The sequence below is a fragment of the Bidens hawaiensis genome, unplaced genomic scaffold (assembly GCF_021521415.1).
Source record: "Bidens hawaiensis isolate Kalapana, Puna unplaced genomic scaffold, B.hawaiensis_p1.1 tig00014335_1, whole genome shotgun sequence".
NCBI classification, from domain to species: Eukaryota; Viridiplantae; Streptophyta; class Magnoliopsida; order Asterales; family Asteraceae; genus Bidens; species Bidens hawaiensis.
This window is the reverse complement of record NW_027492233.1, coordinates 267,638-289,725: the sequence shown is the minus strand read 5'-3', so window position 1 is coordinate 289,725 and position 22,088 is coordinate 267,638. Positions and strand designations below refer to the sequence as shown.

Sequence of the window (22,088 nt, the reverse complement as noted above, 5' to 3'; positions counted from 1 at the left end):
ATCCGTCGTGGCATGAAGCATATCTAGCGTTTGCTATACAAATTACTTTTCCCAAATATTGAAAAAGCTTTTCAACTTTTCTTTCTTCATAGGATGGATTAAAGAAACACAACTAACACACTATTTAGAGACAACAATGATGTGTCATACGGGTTGTATGATGTCACATGACAACAAAAAATGGTCATATGAGTCATATGAAGGCTCATGTGAGACTAATATGATGTATTTTAACCGACACATAATGACTAATGTGACTACTGACAAAGTCATATGACACGTATGATCATTCTTCCGTGCTATAAAGTTCGTGTTAAGTTTTAATCTATTTTAAAAATTGTAAAAGTATGTTGTATTACCCCATTTTTAAAATGAGATTACAACAAATCATAACTATTTTTATAATTATATAAGTATATTTGTGACTTCAAGGTATAATAAACTAAAAAAAATACAAGATTATTTTTAATTATGACTGCCCGATATTGGAAAATTCACACATATAATCCCTCACTGTTAAAACGGGTATGATAAAAAAAAGAGTCAAATAATAAGAAATTTTAAATTATTATATATAACCATTGTATTGCAACAAACTAATTAGTTCATACTGACCCAACTTATGAAAACAAAAACAAATTGAATGGGGGGCAGCATTTATTGGATTTTTTAAAGTGTCATTCGTCTATAAGCCATGGATAAAAAGGTTTAAAAAGTTAGTTACACAAATAGTCCCTGTAGTTTGAATGAATCATGTAAGTTTAAAAGTTTCATGTTTTAGTGTTATGGTTTCAGTTTTTATGTTTTTTTGTCAAAAACATCAGTTAACTATGTGTATTATGACGATTTTAAAAACCAATGTGACAATTCTTGTACCTCACTAAATCAACTGGTGACTATATCCGCCTCCATCAAACTTTTATAGCGACGACCTTTGAAATGTGTTCTTACAACTTCATACACAATACTAGATCTAAATAAACATCATCTTGATTTCTTTCCTTACCATATGTATAACTCTTAGTACCTTTCATATCTCCCCAGTCAATTGTTTTAATTTTTGATTATATTATTGTCGTGAACCAGAGCCGGCTCAACTTCATTAGAGGCCTTAAACATGATAGTAATTTTAGGCCTTTTTTTTATAAAAAACAACAACTTGTAATTGTAATTTACCTTGCAATAATTCCCTAACTACAAGAAGAACCAGAAATATTCATTTGAAGTTGAAAAGAATAAGCAATATTAATTAAGCAGGAGCCGAAATTATAAATCTTATATTCAATCAAAACCAACATGTCAATAAAAAATCAAATTAAGAAAAACATATAATAAAATAAGTAAAAACTAAAAAGAAAGATACATAATAGAATAGATAACTAAATCCACATTTGTTTTCAAATATGAGGCCTTTCAAAGGTGCAGGCCTAAGTCCACCGCCTTGGTTGCTTTGGGCTAGAGCCGGGCCTGTCGTGAACTTTACTTAGATTTAAAAAAAAATGAGTTTAAGTAAAATTATAAGGAGCATAAGCGTAAATAATTGAAATTATTAATAAATATGAACACAAAGTAACCAGATCTAAATACGTGTCAGTGTGCTACTCATCCTCCTTTCTTTTCCTTGTTCCTTCAACAACCCACACACGTATTATACATATACATACATACACGGTTGGTTGGTTGGTTGCTTCTTTCCCAATTTTAATGGGTGTGAAGCTAACTACTCGGCGCACGTTATCACTTCTCACCTTTGACCGATCTGCCGTCACTATTCCACCGCATTTTCATTTCATTCAGGTAACGAGATTCGATTTATTAATTGAATCGCATTGTATCTAATCTGATATATCTACATTCATTGATGGTAAGTGAATATGAGAGGACGGCAACGGGAACATACACACAGTACGACTACGAGTACCCACAAGCGTGCTTCTTCCAGAGATCGTCTTAATGGCCAGGATAGAGAAGACGGTTTAGCAGGTATTTCTATTCATACTATTTAATTTCTGCATCTTATTCAATTTGTGTAACTTGTCTTTATAATAATAATAGTTTTCATCATATACTTTAGTTAATTAAAGTCTTATTCAATGTGTTAATATAGAGTTATATGTATAGTAACAATACTAATACAGTTAAGAGTTTATGATATTATTATGATTATTATATGACTAGTCTGATATTACCTCACAACCTAAGGATGAACATAGAGAGAGAGTGAGAGATTTTACTGTTCTTCTTGTCTAATATTATACATTCTAGATATTATTATTATTATTATTATTATTATTATTATTATATAACTAGTCTAATAATATGAATCCTTTATGGATCTTGTATTATGTTGGTAGGAAATTTTGTGTTTACACTATAATATTCATATATCTATGTGGACTAAAGTCGATTATTCAATGTATAATAATACTACACTTTGATGTCTAGGATATTTATATGACTAGTTTTATATTCACTCGCAACCTAAGAATGTAACCAACTGTAGCTTGGAAATGGAATATAAAGACATTTTTCTAGTTTTTTTTTTTTTTTTTTTTTTTTTTTGTGTCTAATTACATTTTAAATATGATAATTATATAGCTAGTCTAATATGTCTTCTTTATGCAGTTGGTGTTTCATGTGGATTTATGATAATAAACTTGTATGTATGTAGGGAATGATATAGGTAAAGGATCCGCTAACTCCCCTTGGATTCGTTCATTGCCACACGTCATTGTCGCAGCTCTTTCATCATTCCTATTTGGCTACCACCTTGGGTATGGACCACTTATTATTCTAAGTTATTTCAAATTTCAATAGGTTCTTGACAGGTGACAGATTAAGTTTATACGGTTTTTTGAATATATTTTTGAATCCAGGGTGGTTAATGACACGCTAGAAAGTATTTCTTTGGACCTTGGCTTTCATGGGAACACAATGGCTGAAGGTATGTATTCAAAACAGACTTGTATCATAACCCTAATTCTTATTGTTTCTTTTTGCTTTACTGATTTTATTATTTATCAAATGAAGGTTTGGTGGTAAGTACATGCTTAGGAGGTGCTTTTGTTGGATCTACTGTCAGTGGCTGTATTGCTGATGGGGTTGGACGCCGAAGGTCTTTCCAATTATGTTCCATACCGTTTATAGTTGGTGCGGCAATGAGGTATTGATATTACTTATGTAAAAAAAAACGGAAAATAAATATCTGAGTACCGTGATTACTATGGAGACCGGAAACCCTAGACAAACCTATTACGGGCCTGTGGTCTAAAGACAACTAAACATTAATAATGGCTAGTAACAAAATAAAATTATAATTAACTTCTTTTAATATTTTTAAATGTTATGTTACACGATATTCTACTTGTTTGATCCTCAAAATGCTATTTGACATCTTGCATAATGCTTTTAAGTTATAATATGTAGTGCCACATCAGATGATCTTGGAGGTATGCTTCTTGGAAGGTTTCTTGTTGGAACTGCAATGGGCGTATGTCCTCCTGTTGCAGCTCTGTACATTACAGAGGTATGATTTGATTTGTATAAATTTTTTTCTTTTTTATAATATGTTATCTTGTTGCTGACTTTCTATTATTAAAAGTTAGGTTTCACCGGCTTTTGTGAGGGGCACTTACGGAAGCTTCACTCAGATTGCAACATGTCTTGGGCTTATTTCTTCTTTCTTCATTGGGATCCCAGCAAAGGATGTTACTCGTTGGTAGGAAATAATGTCAAACTGATTACTGGAACGTGACATGCTGAGTTGGATTTGAAATAATGTTAAATTGGTTATTGGATTAGGTGGCGAGTTTGCTTTTGGGTATCTACGGTTCCTGCAGCTTTGCTTGCTCTTTTAATGGAGTTCTGTGCAGAAAGTCCCCATTGGCTTATGAAGGTAAGAATTGTTTGTGTATCGCTACAATATCATATATGATCACAGTCAACAAAATCTCAAACAAGCTTCTTGATCTTGATGTTACTGATGTTGTTTAGCTTATATGTGCCAATATTTTGTATGATTTTGTTTATTTTATAGTATTGTTTTGTTCTTTGAGCTAATTTAGAGAGGAAGAAGTGCCGAAGCTGAAGCAGAGTTTGCAAAGCTTCTAGGAAGCTTACATGTCAAATCATCAATGGCGGAATTATCCAAGTCGGACAGAGGGGATGAAGTAGACGGAGTAAAGCTTTCGGAGTTATTATATGGACGTCATTTCAAAGGTGTGTGCGTGTGTGTCAGTGTGTGCGTATATATATGTCCTATACAGGGCGAAGTTCATTACAGAGCACTAAATTTTTGCAAGAACAAAAAGAAGAAACCTAAATCGTTTAATCTTTTTATCAATGGTTCATATAGTTTTAATTTCGCATTCGTTAAATACAAATGTGTATGTTTCGTTCATCAAAACCATCAAACTGATTTGCTCATTCGTTTTTGTAAATTTCTAATCGTTTGCCTACACATGTATAGGCTATGTGTGATTAATATAACCTACACATAACTTGCAGGTGTTGTATCTATACATAAACAGAATTTGTTCATATGTTTTTTAAATTTCAGAAAAGATGAATACACATCGCATTTCAACCAATTTCTCATATCATAAATTTAAGATTGAAAAAATGATTTATTTACCCAAGAAACTTTTTTCTACTTACTTTTACCCCAATGAAATACATAATTCGTTTTTAATAATAAGCTATCTTTTATTCTCTTATCATGATACAGTGGTTTTCATCGGGTCTGCTCTGCTTGCTCTGCAACAATTATCTGGCATAAATGCTGTTTTTTATTTCTCATCAACTGTCTTCAAGAGTGCTGGAGTACCTTCAGATATTGCCAATATGTCTGTTGGAGTAGTTAACTTATCAGGTTATATGGCACAAAGTGACATCATATTCTTCGTCAAGAGGCTACTGATAGATACTTTATTGACATTTATTTTTAATCCTTACAGGTTCGGTTGTCGCGATGGTTCTGATGGATAAATTGGGAAGAAAGGGTCTTCTTCTTGGCAGTTTCTTGGGCATGGTATCTAAATTATTCATGCTTTTCATTTCATATATAATGCATTGGATCTCATTAGAACTCCATAGTTAAGCGTGCTTGAGAGTAATACTAGGATGGTTAACTTCCTTGGGAAGTCCTCGTGTTGCAACACAGCCTTATAATTCATAACCAGGCCCTACCAATATCTTGCTAGGAGTGGCATTTTATTGGGCACGTTTGTTTATATTTTTATTGTTATTATTGATTGATTCAGGCAATGTCAATGGCCATGCAAGCACTTGCTGGAAGTACCGTAGTTTCAGGGTCTTCAGTGGTGTACCTTTCTGTGGGTGGCGTGCTTCTGTAAGTAGTCAACCGCTTTACTATCTATTCAGTATTCACAGTAAATTTACGAGCCGTATACCCCAACTTAAATGGAGTTACATGAATGGAAAACAAAATAAAAGAATATAAAGAGAAACGTGGAAAATTGAATTGACTGACATGTGGCATTTGGATCATAACCATGAAAATGCAGATTTGTCTTGTCGTTTGCCATGGGTGTGGGGCCCGTACCCGGACTTCTTTTGTCAGAAATTTTCCCGAGCCGAACAAGGGCTAAGGCTATGGCAATCTGCATGGCTGTACATTGGGTAAATTCATAGTTCTTCAAATCAATATTCAGTTTTATTGTTTTATATATGTGCAATTATGTATTTTACAGTTACTTTTCATTTAATATATTACAGGTTATAAATTTCTTTGTCGGTTTGCTATTTTTGAAAATGTTAGAGCAACTTGGGCCACTGATTCTGTACACAATTTTTGCAAGCTTTTGTGTGGTGGGATTTTTGTTTGTGAGAAATAATGTGGTGGAAACAAAGGGGAAAACATTGCAAGAGATTGAGATGGCACTTCTTGCAGCATAATTAGTTAATGGTATATTGTTTTTTTTGTTGGTGACAGTTTCGACCCGTTTACTTTATAATTGGTTTTTTTGGTTATCTTTATCTCATATGGGCCAAACGGGCTAAAAGTTTTTATATACAGGTCGATATGCTCGTGGGTATTGATATCATGTAGTTACGGAGTTGGGCTTTCTTCTCGGTGGAAAAAATCTTCGAGGAACAAGGGATCTCACACTTTACTCGCAATTTTTTTAATTAAATATTGTTTTATATAAAATGTATGGACAAACAGCTACACGGGCTTGTAAGTATTTATGTTTAAAACCTAATGTCGCGATGCTATGAGCAAAGTTAGTTTTGTTCACAACCATGAGTAATAAGGTGCCTAGGTGAAGACTTGTTTTCTACCAATATAGAGGTTTGTTTAGTGATAATTATTTGCTAGGTTACTATGGATTTTGGTTGGTATGTAACAAGAGAACTGAAGGGTAAGATTGGTTGGGACCCATAGAGTATACTAGAGTCATCCGTCATTTATTTTTCTGTATTCATATTTATTCCTGCACCAAATTGGTTACAATCTATTTATTCATATGTGCCCAGATAATGAAATGGGTGGAATATGGATATATGTTACAATCAAGAAAACCTTTTATTAAATTCTATACTTTTTTTTATAGTAAAGCCCGTCGTTTAAAAATTAATTCATAGATATGTTGATTATAAAAGTTCTATTTATGATTTGTTGGATATGACTAAATACCTTCATAGCTTTAAACGTAAAAAACCCAAAAAGTATCAAAATCAACTTGTCGGACAAGGAACCGATTATATGACATGATCGGTTGAGTTCATTTGAACCAGTCGATTACTAGATGGACTAATTGTATCCATGAATTAACCTTTTTTTCTTTTTTTTGTTGAACAACAAACAACCTAACTAAATTGAGTGAATTTCAATTTTTTTATATTAATTAACATTTAAAAATAAAATAGTTTACATTGTGTTTTAAATTAGTTATATATTTATTTTAGAAAAATTGGTTTTTATTGGTCTCAACTATTGCCTTTTGATCATTGTTGGTCCCAACTCATGAATTGGTCACTGATGGTCCCAAATTTTAACGTATTTGTTTCTAACAGTCTGCGGCTAACAGAATCCTAACGGCGTTAATTTCAAGTCGCCGGAAAAACGTTTTTGGCTTGGAAAGTCAATTTTTTTTGCCGGAAAACACCACCTGAACACCGCCACCATCACCAATTGACTCACCGCCAACCAACCACCATCACTTAAGCACCGTCAACTGATTCCGATGATAGTCTAGGGTTCAGACGACCTCAATAATTGGGGCTTTTACTATAAAAAGGTTCCTAAAGATACGATACAAAGTTACCATGATGTTTGGGACAAAATCGTTGAGTTTTCGGGAAAAAAATGTGTGTTTTCCGGCCAAAAATGTTTTTCCGGTGAGCTGAAATAACGACGTTAGAATTCTGTTAGTCGAGGACCGTTAGGAACAAATACGTTAAAAGTTGAGACCGTCAGCAGCCAATTCGTTAGTTGAGACTGGCAGCGACAAAAAATGATAGTCGGAACAAATAAAAACCAATTTTTCTTTATTTTATTATTATGTTTTTTTTTGAGATTGGCCAGGAAAAAAGGAAAAGAAAAGACATATTAGTTTAAACCACGTGGTGTAAAGCTTCAACTTCAACGAGTCGTGTTGATAAAAGTGCCCAGAGTTCAAATTGGTTTTTGCTCGTAACTAGTAGCTGATTGATCTTTTTTGTCTGTTCCGATTGAATGAAACAAACGTGGGAAACCATCCTTCATAACTTAATAATAATAATAATTTATTAATTTTGTCCAGGTCGTGGTGCCATAAATTCACCGCTAAATAGCGATGAACAGATGCTTCTCATTTATTATTACCACCATCTCTCACAATAACCACACCCTCTTCTTCACCCACAACTACTACCCTCTGTTTACTGCTTCTACTAAACTTCCCAAATTTCGTCAATTCTCTAGTAAGTTGCTTCCTTTTCCTCTTGTTTTCATGATGCTGCATGTGTAATTGTTAATCATTTATTTACGGTCTCAGAATTCTTATTGTTTCTGTAGTCTTTACTGTTACATTTGTAATTCGACCGCCAAGTGTTCGACCAAATGCCTCACTCAGTTTTGTGTCTTTGATAGTTCAATTTTTTCAAGTACTTGCCTTGCATGAGCTGAACATCATCGAATTGTTTCTTTCTTTATTGTTAATTGATTGGTGTATGAATGATCCTTCGCGTTCACATTGATCGAGTTTTATACATACAAAATTGAACTCTAATTATGAGCATTAGAATTAAAATTGACATGGATTCAGGGTCAACACCATCTTGCAATTGTAATTGTTAAAGATTTAGGGTTTGAGATGGGAAATTGTTGATTTCGTGTTGCATTTGTAATTCGACCACCAAGTGTTCGTTAAAATGCTTGACTCGGTATACTTCGGTTTTTGAAGTGTTTTCCATGAATGAGTTGATGGTCATTAGGGATCATCGAATTGTATCATTCTTTCTTGCTAATTGATTGCTATATAAATCGATTGAGTTTTATAAAATTCATAGCTTCAGGTTCTAGAACATTCATGGAGGTTGTTAAAGCGGTTGTGAGTCACGGGTCTACATCTCATGACAATCTTGCTCTCAAAGCTGATAACAAAAGTTATGGCTACAATCATCTAGTTTCTTCTGCTTGGAATATCTCTCATTTGTTATCCAACCATGACCAAAAAACAGTGAGTTCAAAATATTTATAGGATTTGAGTGTTAAGAATGAATATCTATAAGTTATAACCGTCTAAACTACCATCACTTATCATTTTTGCAGGTTGACAGAACCACAGAGAATAAGAGTCTGAATGGAGCTAGAATAGGCGTGGTGGCTAAACCGTCTGCGTAGTTTTTGGCAGGAGTACTAGCGGTATGGTTGAGTGGCGGTGTAGCAGTGCCACTAGCACTAAGCTACCCGGAAGCTGAGTTGTTGCATGTCATGACTGATTCGGTTTGCTCTGAAAACAACTTCTACTTTCTTGTCTTATCTACATTGGTTTTGGTGATCAAATGGATTTTTAAGAAGCGTGTTTTCATAGGACGTGTCGATGATTTTGAGTACTGAGGATCATAGTGAGCTTATGCAAAAAATTGCATTGCCTGCCATTACACCATATCCTAAATATTTTATTAAATTATGTTAATGTGTTATACCTGTTGATTAAAATTTATCAGACTTTTTTGATTGATCCTTAACTTTATCAGTACATGTGCATGGACTCTTTAATGCATTGTTTGCTCCTCTTTATGCTGGTTCCATGGTTAGTTATTAAAGTTATTATGCTATTATTCGTTGAATTAAGTTTATTGGCCAAAGTTTTGAGTTTCTATATCTATGTTTTTAAGGTTGAATTCATGCCAAAGTTTAGCGTGAGCGGTATCTGGAAAAGATGGCGTGAATCATATCCCAAAGACGGAGTTGAACTTAAAAATGCAACAACTGTATTTACAGGGGTATGCCATTCTTTTACAAATTTCATATACCTTTTTATGTCTGTTTACTTATCTAAAATCATTTTGATTTTTAGGTTCCAACAATGTATACCAGGCTGATACAAGGCTATGAGGCTATGGATCCAGACTTGCAAGCAGCGTCTGCTTATGCTGGAAGTCAGCTGCGTCTAATGGTAATTTCTCAGATATTTTGTGTATATAGTTGTGTCTATATATAGAGAGAGTCTGGTTCCTGTACAATAACTTGTTAACCTAAAAACGTTGGAAGCAATGAAGAGCAGGCATGTGTGAGCGTGAGTATTTTATAGGCAAGGGCATTTGCGTCCATTTACAAACAACACCATGTTAATTGAGATAACAGGACCATATTTATCATAATAAAAATTCGATCCAAACTTGCACAGCATAACAACACTGTAAAATGGTATTATCAACACTGTTATTCGCGCAGTGTGTTACACTTAAAAAAAGTTCTTTTTTTAAATGATGAAGTATATAAGTTATTTGAATTTAAAAAAAATTGGTGGAACTAGTATTTAATGAAAAAAGTCAACATAAGGGGGAAAACATCTCTTTTTCCCTTTACAGCTTTTACGAACTTCCAATTAGTTAGAGATTGCCACTGAATTAATCTTAGCCATTGACTTGATTTGACCAAGGAGTCAAGGACCCATATTGTTTTCCACTTTTTTAGGTTAACATATTTTGTATACGATCCTGACTCTATGTGTTTGTGTGTGTGTGATTCATTTACCTTAAAATGTGCATAAGAATATAATGTTTTGACGTCTTATTTCCAAATTTTGTATTATCTCAATAGCAATTTAATGTTTTGAATAGATGTGTGGCTCCTCAGCCCTACCACTGCCTGTCATGCAACAATGGGAAGCTATTACAGGACATAAACTATTGGAAAGATATGGCATGACAGAGGTAAACTGAAAGTTTTTCTTATTATTCTAATTTTTAAGAACTATAAAGATCGTTGTTAATTAGTAGTCATTTTTCTAATGATTATGACTAATTACCATTTTAGTTTGTCATGGCTCTTTCAAATCCATTAAGAGGAATACGAAAAGGAGGCACTGTAGGTAAACCCTTTCCAGGCGTGCAGGTTAGTAAATACTAAAAAATAGGGATTTTTAGAAAATTAATAAAACATATACGGTTATTATTGTTTGCCTTTTTCAAATTATAGGCCAAGATTCTCGCAGACAATGATGGTAATGAGGGTGTTGGTGAACTTTGTATCAAAAGCCCTTCGTTGTTTAAGGAATACTGGAAACGTCCTGAGGTACTGTTATTTCTTTGTATGAATAAGTAAAAAGTTTAATATTATTTATGCTGAATTCACTTACCTGTCAGGTAACCAAGGAATCGTTTATAGATGGCGGGTTTTTCAAAACCGGTGATGCTGTTAAAGTTGATGAAGATGGATATTATGTAATTTTGGGACGTAAGATTCATATACTTACTAATTATTATTCGTATCATTTTAATTACTCATGTGACACTGATATCATTTTATGTCCTAAATTTAGGTACCAATGCTGATATAATGAAGGCAGGTGGATACAAGTTATCAGCATTAGAAATTGAGGCAATTCTTCTAGAAGTAAGTTATCGTCTGCAATTTGTATTCATTAAATAATAATATAATATTGGGACTGCATTTTAAATAATTTAAATTTATTGTTAACTGTATGCAGCATCCCGCCATTTCAGAATGTTGTGTGTTAGGGTTACCGGACAAAACTTATGGAGAACAAAAAGGAGCTGAAGACAAAATTGGCTGCTCAAGAACAATAAGCCAGTGTCTCTGTTTGTCTCAAAATTCATATTATTTACTTTGGTTATAACTTTATAAATGTTATTATTATATTATCTTAATTGTTATTGAACCATAATTTGTTTTTAGAACTTTGATGATAGTGAAGGGTCACTACCTGCACAAACTTCCTGTTGTTTTCGCCTCTGTTAGGCACCTTTCAACTTCCATGATATATGGTGTAGCCGTGTTTGGCATAGTCGATGCGACACACTTTAGGAATATAAGAATTAGAGCATATAGACACACATGCTAAATTTAGGAATGGATGTTTTTGTTTTGTTTTGTTTTTATTTGGGACAAAAGAAGTGGGTTCAACTTTGAAGTATGTCCAGCCCATATTAGGGAATCACTTGCAATTATTAACAATGCATGCATTTGATGTTTGGTTATAAACAATATTTTAAATCATATGGCAAATGTGGCATTAAGCTACAAAGGTATTATTTTTAATTCATATTTAAGATATTAATTTTATTTCCATGGAAAGGTTTCCAGTATTTTACCTGTCAAAAACTATTTTCAATAGGTGAATACAGAGAGATGTATAATCAATTAACCATAGTGCATCGCAAAAACCGGACAGGACAATGAACCGATCATTCTATCAATACAGTAGTTATATGCAACAAGTCTTATCATATTTCTACTATTTGATGTATGAATTTACATGTTGCTACTCTTCTTTTTGGAATAGACATATCGCTACTCTATTTTAAATTTTTAATGATTTGGCTAGTTATATTTTATTTTGCAATATATCCAAAAGTAATTAAAAAAAATATTATGAACAGAATCTTAATACAAAAGGAATAGGTTTTTTGGTTAACATTTAAAGCTTAAACCTGGGAAGTTATCCATATTTAAAAATAAATAAATAAATAAACAGTACTACCTATGGATTAAGATAACGTAAATTATATACAACCATATATCTATCTCCTATCTTATCTTACATTATACATTATTCAAATTCAGATTCAGATGTATATAAATCCTTTCACTAATACTAATAAAAAAACAAAATTCCATATAAAGTTTTTCAAACAGCTGTTAACTCCCCAATTTAAGGGGACAATATTAGCTTTCACACATTCTCTCTTTTACATAAACACCCTTTCTTAACCCCACAATTATTGGACATGTATTTATATATTTTAAATTTAATTTAATTATTTTGTGTAGGGTTATTGTAAAAGAAAATTAAATTACTAAATTGCAAAAGAGTATATTGCTTTCTTTGGATGTAATTTGTTTGTTATAAATTAATAATACAATCCAAAAATGCCATTTTTTGCAACTTCAACCATCTAAATAACATTGTACCAAAAAAAACCTTAAAACACACTTAATAATATTAATATATATGTTTACAAGTATACATTCAACTTCCAACCTATTAAGACAATGTAATGTAACATAAATCTAAAAACAAAAACCTATCAACACCACAAACAAATGACCTCCCACCATCTACACCACAAATCAAACCAAATGAAATTAAACATATCATCTTTGCCTTTGCCTACACCATAACAATATTAACCTTTCAAGAACTCGATTATGAAGGCGAGCTTTTAAAAAGACTCCGCCTTTCATCCGCTACCGATCTCGCTCTTTGTAATGGGCCTATTGGGCCATCACCGTTACTAGTTTCCGGCCCCTTTTTCTCCATTTCATCAACACACGGCCCGTAAGCCCAACTACACGCTGCAAAGTAGAACAAATTCACAAAGCTCATAATAGCAAGGACCCAATAATAACTATCGTATAGCCCTTGGTTAATATTATCCGTGATCCACCCTTGTTTCCCGCCATGTTTTGTAACCCGTTCAATCGTGCTTAATATAAGACTCGCTAACAAGTTAGCAACCGCCATTCCCAACAAGAAAAGTGAGGCTGCAATGCTTGACATGCTTTTTGGGAACTCAGAATAATAAAACTCGTTTTGACCGATAGCACTAAACGCCTCGGCTAGTCCATGTAAGCAGTATTGTGGGACCAACCACATTGCTGACATGGCAATAACCGCTTGCGAGTTGTTTAACAACCCTTGTTTAACTGCTTGTTCTCTTCTAGCTCGTTCAACTATCGCAGATACCACAACTGCCAACGTGGAAAAAACTAGCCCGATTCCCATTCTTAACTTAACACCAAGATGAACCGGTTTTCCAACAATCTTTGATGCCAACGGGATTATGACGCGATCGTATAACACGACCCAGAGGGCTATAACTGCGATTGTGAAGAATGCGAAGGACCCGGCGGGGATTTGGAAATGTGGGCCCATGTGACGGTCCATGGTGCTTGCTTGGATTACTGGAAATGATGATTGGCTGACGTTTATCGACATCATTATACCCGATGACCATAATGGCAGGACCCGGATTAGTGCTTTTAGTTCTTCGGTTTGTTCTACGGTGCATAAACTCCATGGGTCTGATGCAAATCCATCTGGGGTTAAGTCTTTTGGGTTCTGAATGATGCAAGCTTTGTTCAAGAACCTGCATAAAGATTATAAACATTTATATAGGCTTGTACATGAAACCGAAATAACCGAAACCAATCCAAAACCAACTGTTAGGTTTTATGATTTTTTTCAAAAATAGTGAGTTTTCAGTTCGGTTTCAGATTTGCATATAACTGTAAAAATCAAACCGAACTGTATAACCGAATCGAAATAACTGAACCCAACCCAAAACTGAAGATCTGGTATGTTTTTATTCAAAAACCATATTTCCGGTTTGGTTTCGGTTTTACATGTACCGAAAACTAAAAAATATCGGACCGAACCATAAAACCACACCGACTTTTATAACTAAACTGTACCCCTTAAAGCTATAAAAACCAACTTTTGTTATTGAATTTGGGGATCATAATATAATAACAAAATTTTTATTGCCCAAAATTGTGGGCTCAAATTCATTATTTATTTTTTCAACCAAAAAAATTCAAGTCCAAATGGCAAAACTGAAAAAATTCAAAACATAAAACATAATAGACCTCGTTATAAAAACCGAAAGATTTAAACCAAAATTTTGATTTTTGGTTCAGTTTAAGCCCAAAACCGACCTATGCACCCCTAGATTTAAATATCACATCTTAACAAAACTCGCGTAACTGTAACTCTGTAAGTATTAGACTCGTTACTTTTGACATGACCCGCTTTGACCCGAACCTACAATACGATCAATGTATGACCGAACCGACCTCAAGCGAAAGAAAAACGATACCTTAATCTCTTGGTAGGAAAAGCGTCAGGCGAATCCTTATGATACTGCCACGCATCAGCATTCAGTGGCTGAGACGGGAGTTTTCGGTTCTTATACGCAACCACAATCACTTGCAGAAAGCTAGTAAGTATGCTCTTCTTAACTTTCATTTTCACATAAAGTTTAGAAGCAACAAAGAACAAAACTGTTGATAACAACATAAGAATCACAGGAACCCCAAATCCCACCTTCCATCCTGCATGATCTTGAATATAAACAATGCCCGTAAACGCGATTAAAACCGCACTTGCACCGGCTGCATAATACCACCCGAAAAAACTCTCTAGTGCTCGCTCATTGTTAACATTGTTCTTATTGTCTATTTGTTCGGCACCAAATGCCAAAGAACACGGTCTTACACCACCCGAACCCATTGAGATGAATACGAAAGCGAATATTAAGAAAGCGAACTGCGAATGTGTCGTCGTTTTGCACGTTTCGGTTAACGGGTTGCATTGAGGTGGTTTTAGATGTGGGATCATTGTTGTTAACCAAAGCAAGAACATCCCCTGTTGTTACAATAATTTACAAGATAATAAGCTATATGACTGCTATCATAATTATGATACATAATGGAAATCCACATCATCATCATCGTACTCAGTAAATCCCACCAATAGCAAAGCTATTTTAGGGTCCAAGAAGGGTAAGATATAGACAACCTTACCTTTATCCCATAGAGACAGAGTTGCTGCTAATGGAAATCCACAGAATAAGTAAAAGTCTAAAAGTAAAAACACTGCAAAGTGCAAAGTATGTTTGAAAAGTCAAGATTCAACAAAATATTGCCAAAATTCTAAAATTCTCCTAATTTCTTGATTTTTTAAACTTTATGTGAAGAAAGACTAATTTTCACCTTTCACCTAATTTCAAGATTTTTAATACTTTATGTTGAAGAAAAGACTAATTTCCCCTAATTTCAAGATTTTTGATACTATATTTCAAGAAAGACTAACATTCCCCTAGGTTCAAGATTCTTGATACTTTATTTCAAGAAACACAAAACCTAAAAAAATGGGCATTAAGCCATTACCTATTTTCAAGATTTTTTTATGCTCTAATGTGGATCAACTGTAACAACTGTAAAAGATTAATTAAGGCAGTAACTTTAAAACCAGAGTGCAGAAATCAAGATCTTAAGAGGAAGTGCATGTGGACCACAAGCTGTAGCCTGCAGAAGCACTTCTAAGTTCACTGAATATTTGTAACCTAATTAATTAATTAATCAAACTGCCTTACTGATTCAGCAACCTAGTCATACTTAATTCTTTATGCAAGTCAACGTCAGATACACTATTCAAAGTATATCAAGATTGTGTTTCTTGATGGTTTTAGCTCAGATTTACAAACAGATGGTAAAAAAGATAACTTTATAATAAAAAAGTTTGAATTTTTTTTTTACCAGAAGTGAAAAGCAAGAGCCCAAACCAATGGTGAGGAACCGACCCAGATATGAATCTGAAAGAAATGCACCCAACACAGGGGCAAAATTGGAAGCTGCAGTCCAAAGAAACAGTATGTTTGTGCCTTTAGCAACACTAATCTTGTAATCACTAATCAAATAAAGAATCATATTTGGCACCAACCCATAACTGGCCACCTTCTCAAAGGCCTCATTTGCTGCAAAAAGATTCAAGATTTAACAAAAAGATTATAAACCCAGATCAGATTAAGCTCAAAACTTCAAGATTTAAACAACCCATGATGTAAAATCACATAAAGTTTCAAGATTGATATATAATTATATACAATATGACATTACAATGTTACATACCTATGATGAAAGGCATGGTGACTAGACCACCTTTCTTTCTTGTCGTTTCATGGCTCAATTGTTGCTCACCCATTTTGCTTGTGACAAAGAATGTGTGGGTTTTCAGTTTATATATATATACAGGTGATAGATATGGGTCAATTTATTTTGGTTAATTAAATGGAGAAAAAAGTGTTTATTTTTTAATTTGAAAAAATGTTTATAAAACAATGAGAGAATAGTTGGTTTTCATTTTCAACTTTAAGTCCAATCTCAAGTAACACTTGCTACTTTTAAGAGTAAGAAGATGCAAGATTCAATTTTTCTTTTTATTTTAATGAAATAAAATAATTTTTGAATGATTTAGTGTAACTGGTTGTCGGAGACTCTAAAAAGCTTATCACCTTTGTAGATTGGTGTTTTACCCTATTAGTGGCATGCATTTGTTGGAATCAAACTAGAGCTCGTAAGAGGTTCTCACAAAATTCTTGTCGCATGCATGGTTCGAACCTTGGTACATTGACTTGCCTTACACTTAGCTTGACTAAATATTGCCAACCGAGCTAAAGATCATTGAAAATTACTCAATTTTTAAAAATATAAAAAAGTAATAATTTTAGTATTGTTTTACTGATGTGAAGTTTTATATAAATGTGAATAATTTGAATGAAACAAGTATAAAACTAGTACTTATTGCTTTCAGCCTTTTACTTGTACGAAAAAGAAATTCCATAAATAGTAATACATTGTTTCTGATTTACTTTAAGTTTTTAACCATTCAGAAACGTTACGACAATGAAACAATGTTGTAGCTTAAACGATTCTTATAAGAAAAGAAGCTTTAGTGGTAACTTTAGTGAAATAGTATTGTAATTTGGTTACAATTTTATAATTTTATTTGGAGTTAATTATTATTATCTTTTCTATGGTTTATCAAAAATAATATTGCAATTAATTTGGTTACAACTTTTTTTTTATTCCGTTACATTTTTTTGTGATAACCTTTTGTAAATTGACCAAAGTACCATTGTTATTAAAAGATAAATATAATTAAGGAATCAGAACTCAAATACTCAATTATAGAAGCCAAATCAAACTCAAGTTGAAACTCAAGAACTCAATGGCCAATGGTTGAAACTCAAGAAATCAGAATAAAAAACCAAGATGTTTTTTCAACGATGGTGTTGATAATAAAAACCAAGTTGTAACACCCAACGTCGAATAAAATGATAGACTTATTGAGAAATCAGTTAATGTCATGAAATATTATCATATTGTACTAAACTTTTTCTGTAAAGACAAATTCTCAATCAGAAGTCGAACATGTTTTTGATCATTCATGTGATTTTGTTGTAAGTTGTAACAAATATGCGCAAGAGTTCTGAATAAAATCGATTTTACTATTTTATGTACGATTTATTATTGTATAGTAATAGTAATATCCCTCTCATAATATAATATGTAAATGAGATTTTACTGGTGGGGTCACACATGGGCCTGAATCCATGTGCATGTACGTATACTCAGTCCCCACCACCTTATGCCTCGAACTCAACCAAATATTTCTATTTAGATAATACTATTTTGGTACTTTTAGGTTTATTTCCAGTTATTTGCACTTCAATAATTAGTTTCCAAATTCAAATATAATAACTACTAATAAATACAATAGAATTTTGTTGTTTAATTATGATAGAAACGCTTTTAATTTAGATAATCCGTAACGCTACCGATCATTCATTTTTTATGAAGATTTGTCAGCATGTCATGCCAGCTTTTTATACATTCTTTCACACGCATATATGTTTTACCCAGGACGTTATCATATCCATCTTGCAAACCCGTAACTTTATTATTTCCACATCACTGCTACTTTTAAATTAATTGAATAATTAATTAATTATTAAATAATTATGTTTCAGGTTAGGTTTAAGGAATTTAATTATGCTTAAATGGATAATATAGAATTAATTCATGTAAGTAACATTTAATTACATTGCATTTCAAAAGGTGACAGATAAATTGCCTTACATTTACAGACCGTTGTGACATCTAAAACTTTATACTATCTCTGTCCCTTTGAAAGTGTCTATATTTCTATCTTAGTTTGTCCATTGCAAACATTTACTTTTAAAATTTATTAACTAATTTCTAAGTTTACCCTTACACAAATACAATCATTGAAACTTTTTAAATGTTGTCTTTTTATATATGTAAGTGGCATTATAGTCATTTGTTAAGCAAAAAATACAATAATTCAAAGTTTCTTATAATTTATTTTTTTCAAACCATGACACTTTTTATGGAACGGAGGGAGTACCACAATAACAAAAGTTGTTTATTTGTTATACATGAAATACAAATCATCATATCATGTTTCCACTTGCAAGTCATGGAAACTACTCCTCTAGCCACTAGCCAATTATATATAGCTCATACTAGGCAAAAACTTTTACTTTGGCTATTTCATTATCATACCGACAAGCTCGTAGCATAAATTATTAATAACTTGCATTACATTTACAGGGTGAGGTTAACATATAAATAAAAAATCCATACTAAACGTGCGAATAAAAGAATTTTACGGTGGCAATTATGTAAATAAGTTGAAATCTCTTTTTTCACATAAACCCCTAAATTCATCGTCTAAATCCAAATTCATTTCATCAAACCTCCAAACGATTCTCTCAAAACCTACGATCATCAATCAATTTCACTATTCATACGCTACATCATCTACTAACAAGGGTGATTGAAGGTAAATTTCATTATTCATATCACTTGTGTGTGTGTTGTTTGGTATACTCGTATAACTAGGGTTTGAATCGAAAAAAATTGATTTCAAATCTCTCAATTTTAACGCAATTTCAACATATGCATACAAATACAAATAATGAACACCAGTTTATGGTGAACAAATAACAAAAAGAATCATGATAGACCCTTGCTTCGAACCAAAATAGATAACTAGTATGTGTATTGCTTTTATTATTTTGTCAAGTAGTGTAATTATCATAGTTGAATTCAACGAGTCTGCTTAATTTCTTTGTCACTTTGTTTACTAGATATAGTGTAATTAAATAGAGTAATTAACTTTGTATGTGTGTAATTTGTCTGTTTATAGCTTTTGTAATATGTTCAAGATTGTAGTGTAATTATTTTGACAATTAGAGTAATTATCAAAGTTACATATTTGTTTCGTACATAGTATAATTAGTGTGAATAAATAGAGTAATTATTAATGTTTATAATTAGTTGTTTGTAATGTTATTTCCCTGTTTATAGATTTTGCAATCTGTTCTAAGGTTCTAGTGTAATTATTTTTACAACCTAGAGTAATTTTTTTTTAATAGCGTTTGCATCTACCGCCAATACCTGAGTGAGCCTTCCTGAGACGGGATGTCAACCGCCCATACTGATTTTGGCGCTCAAGGCCTGACTCACTCAAGAACACCACCAAGGAGGAAACCCACCACTGTGAGAAAACCCCCTTGAGTCAGGTTTTGAACCTGAGACCTCAATGATCCCAAGTCTTAACCATCACTCTCATGCCATTGTGCCAGAAGGCCAATTGCACAACTAGAGTAATTATCCAAGTTATAATAGTTGTTTCGTACATAGTGTAATTAGTTTGTATAAGTTGAGTAATTATCAACATGTTTCTAATTAGCTGTTTGAAATGTTAATTTGTATGTTTATAGCGTTTGTAATTTGTTCTAAGGTTGTCGTGTAATTATTTTCACAGCTAGAGTAATTATCAAAGTTATAGTAGTTGTTTCGTATATAGTGTAATTAGTATGTATAAGTAGGGTAATTATTAATATGTTTCTAATTAGTTGTTTGTGATGTTAATTTAATAGTGAAAAGGATGGAGAGCGAAAGAATAACAATAACGATGGCTTGTGGATACTTCAGTGATAAATCATCACCTATTGTTTTAGACGATGGGGGAGAAGAACCTATTGTTGTGAAGGAAGTTAGAAAGCAAAAGACGAATATGGTGTTGAAGAAATGTAGGTTAAGAAGCAAAAGTGTTTCTACTAGAAAACCAAAAAATGGTGTTGATAAAGAAAAGGAGGTTAAGAAGGATATGACGATGAAGAAAAAAAAACAAAAGACAAATATAGTGAAGAAGGATGTGGGAAAGAAGTTGTTTCATATGTAGTGTAATAAGTTTGTATTTAGCTTTTGTAACTATGTTAAGTGGTTATAGTGTAATTACATTGAATACTATAGAAATTATCATAGATAGTTGTTTTGTATTTACTGTAATTAGTCTGTATAAGTACAGTAATTATTAATATGTTTCAAGCTGGTTATTTATTGTAATTAGTTTGTATAAATTGTTTGATCTAAAATTAAAATTGTATTAGAATATTGTTAAGTTAAAAATTGTAAATTATTGTTCACTTATAATAGTTTATAGAAGAACCCGATTGAAACTCAAAACTGTAAATTGATGTTTATAAATTTCTTTTGACTCAAAAACAATATGAAGTAGGTTGAAAACCAGATTTGATATTGGTGTTTCTTGTTAGATCGTTGTCATAACGTAGAAGTCTATTCATTTGCATAAACATATTTAAGTTGAACATATTGCATATTTAACATCTAAAAGTTATGGACATACTTGGAATTGTTCTTGTTAAACAATATAAATTAATCTAGTTATAAGAACAATTACTCTAGTTATAAAAATCAACTTTTGTTACAACAAATATGGTTATTAAACAAATATAAATAGTTTAGTTATAGAATAGAGTAATTATATATAAAAGTAGAGTAATTATGTAACTATTGGTGACTAATCGGATATAAGAATAACTATTGTAGTTATAAATTGATTAAGCTACAAAAAAAAGTATTTGATCACACACCAAAAAGTAATTACTCTACTTATACAAGCAATTACCTGTGTATCAATAATTACTCTAATTACAACAACCATAGAGTACAAACAACCATAGAGTAATTATGTAATTACTCTATGTAATTACTCTATGGTTGTTTGTAATTAGAGTAATTATCAGTAGAGTAATTATTGAAACACGGGTTATATAAAACCGTCACAAACACTCTGTAATTCCATTCTTTTTTTATTATAAGCTTTAGTCATTAATTAATTCGATTCGCAAAGCTTCCATGGATTAATTAGTTTGATTCATAAGCTTTAACTTTTCGATTAGTCTAATTCACAAGATCTAGTTAGTTCAATAAATCAATTAGGTTTGTCCAGTCTTCAAAAATCACCGTAACTACAAAATAATTGTTAAATCTGATTTGTAAGGCTTAGTTGAATAATCAAATATAATTTGCAAGCTTCAATTCATCAATAAAAAGCTTCAGTTAATCCGATTTAATCAATTAGGTTAGCTAAACAAATATGTTTTGATCGATTTCGTTAGAAGAATAACAATTGATTACAAACTGGGTTTCTCCATCGCTTAATTTTTGTGTTTCCTTCACTTCTCAGCTTTTGTATGTTAATTACGAGTTTGCCACCGTGATTTTACTTGGTTTGCACGTTTAGAACAGTTTTCTTGTTTGTATTTGATCTTTCTCCTACATTTACATACATTACAAATTAATTAAGATGAAAATTGTTGTTAACTGTAACACAGAATCGTGTGCACATGGCTAGACATCGGGGGGGGACCCTAGCAATTTTTTCACGTTATTTCCATTCTTTGTTCCCACGAACTTCAATGGCTCAAAGTGACACACAGGGTTCGGCTTGGCATCAATTTCAGTCCAATCTAACATCATATCAAGAGATTAGTGT

At 32.5% G+C, this 22,088-nt stretch overlaps 2 protein-coding genes and 1 pseudogene across 4 annotated transcripts; 2 read left to right on the top strand and 1 right to left on the bottom strand.

The window, feature by feature from the left end:
• The first annotated feature begins 1,874 nt into the window (after positions 1-1,874).
• On the top strand, positions 1,875-6,085 carry LOC143546366 (putative plastidic glucose transporter 2). 2 transcript variants are annotated; one of them, XM_077038048.1, is made up of 14 exons: positions 1,875-1,983; positions 2,672-2,774; positions 2,877-2,944; positions 3,031-3,163; positions 3,427-3,526; positions 3,606-3,718; positions 3,802-3,895; positions 4,065-4,218; positions 4,727-4,870; positions 4,956-5,029; positions 5,262-5,350; positions 5,526-5,640; positions 5,737-5,926; positions 6,038-6,085. In XM_077038048.1, the coding sequence occupies exons 1-13, from the start codon at positions 1,875-1,877 to the stop codon at positions 5,914-5,916; spliced, it is 1,476 nt and encodes a 491-aa protein (XP_076894163.1). In that variant the 3' UTR covers positions 5,917-5,926; positions 6,038-6,085. The 2 variants fall into 2 exon arrangements, with proteins under 2 accessions (XP_076894163.1, XP_076894161.1); XM_077038046.1 differs by having other exon boundaries at positions 5,737-6,084.
• A 1,600-nt stretch (positions 6,086-7,685) lies between these two features.
• Positions 7,686-11,546, top strand: LOC143546396 (putative CoA ligase CCL8; annotated as a pseudogene). Its single transcript, XR_013137583.1, has 13 exons — positions 7,686-7,926; positions 8,515-8,684; positions 8,777-8,950; positions 9,039-9,114; positions 9,210-9,260; positions 9,346-9,453; positions 9,528-9,626; positions 10,294-10,386; positions 10,490-10,567; positions 10,652-10,747; positions 10,819-10,909; positions 10,995-11,068; positions 11,163-11,546. The product of XR_013137583.1 is annotated as a putative CoA ligase CCL8 (transcript).
• A 1,067-nt stretch (positions 11,547-12,613) lies between these two features.
• LOC143546395 (protein NRT1/ PTR FAMILY 1.2-like) lies at positions 12,614-16,418 on the bottom strand. The gene is made up of 4 exons (XM_077038076.1): positions 16,328-16,418; positions 15,956-16,173; positions 14,515-15,062; positions 12,614-13,785 (listed from the first exon to the last, which is right to left on the bottom strand). The coding sequence occupies exons 1-4, from the start codon at positions 16,398-16,400 to the stop codon at positions 12,843-12,845; spliced, it is 1,782 nt and encodes a 593-aa protein (XP_076894191.1). The 5' UTR covers positions 16,401-16,418; the 3' UTR covers positions 12,614-12,842.
• Positions 16,419-22,088: the final 5,670 nt, after the last annotated feature.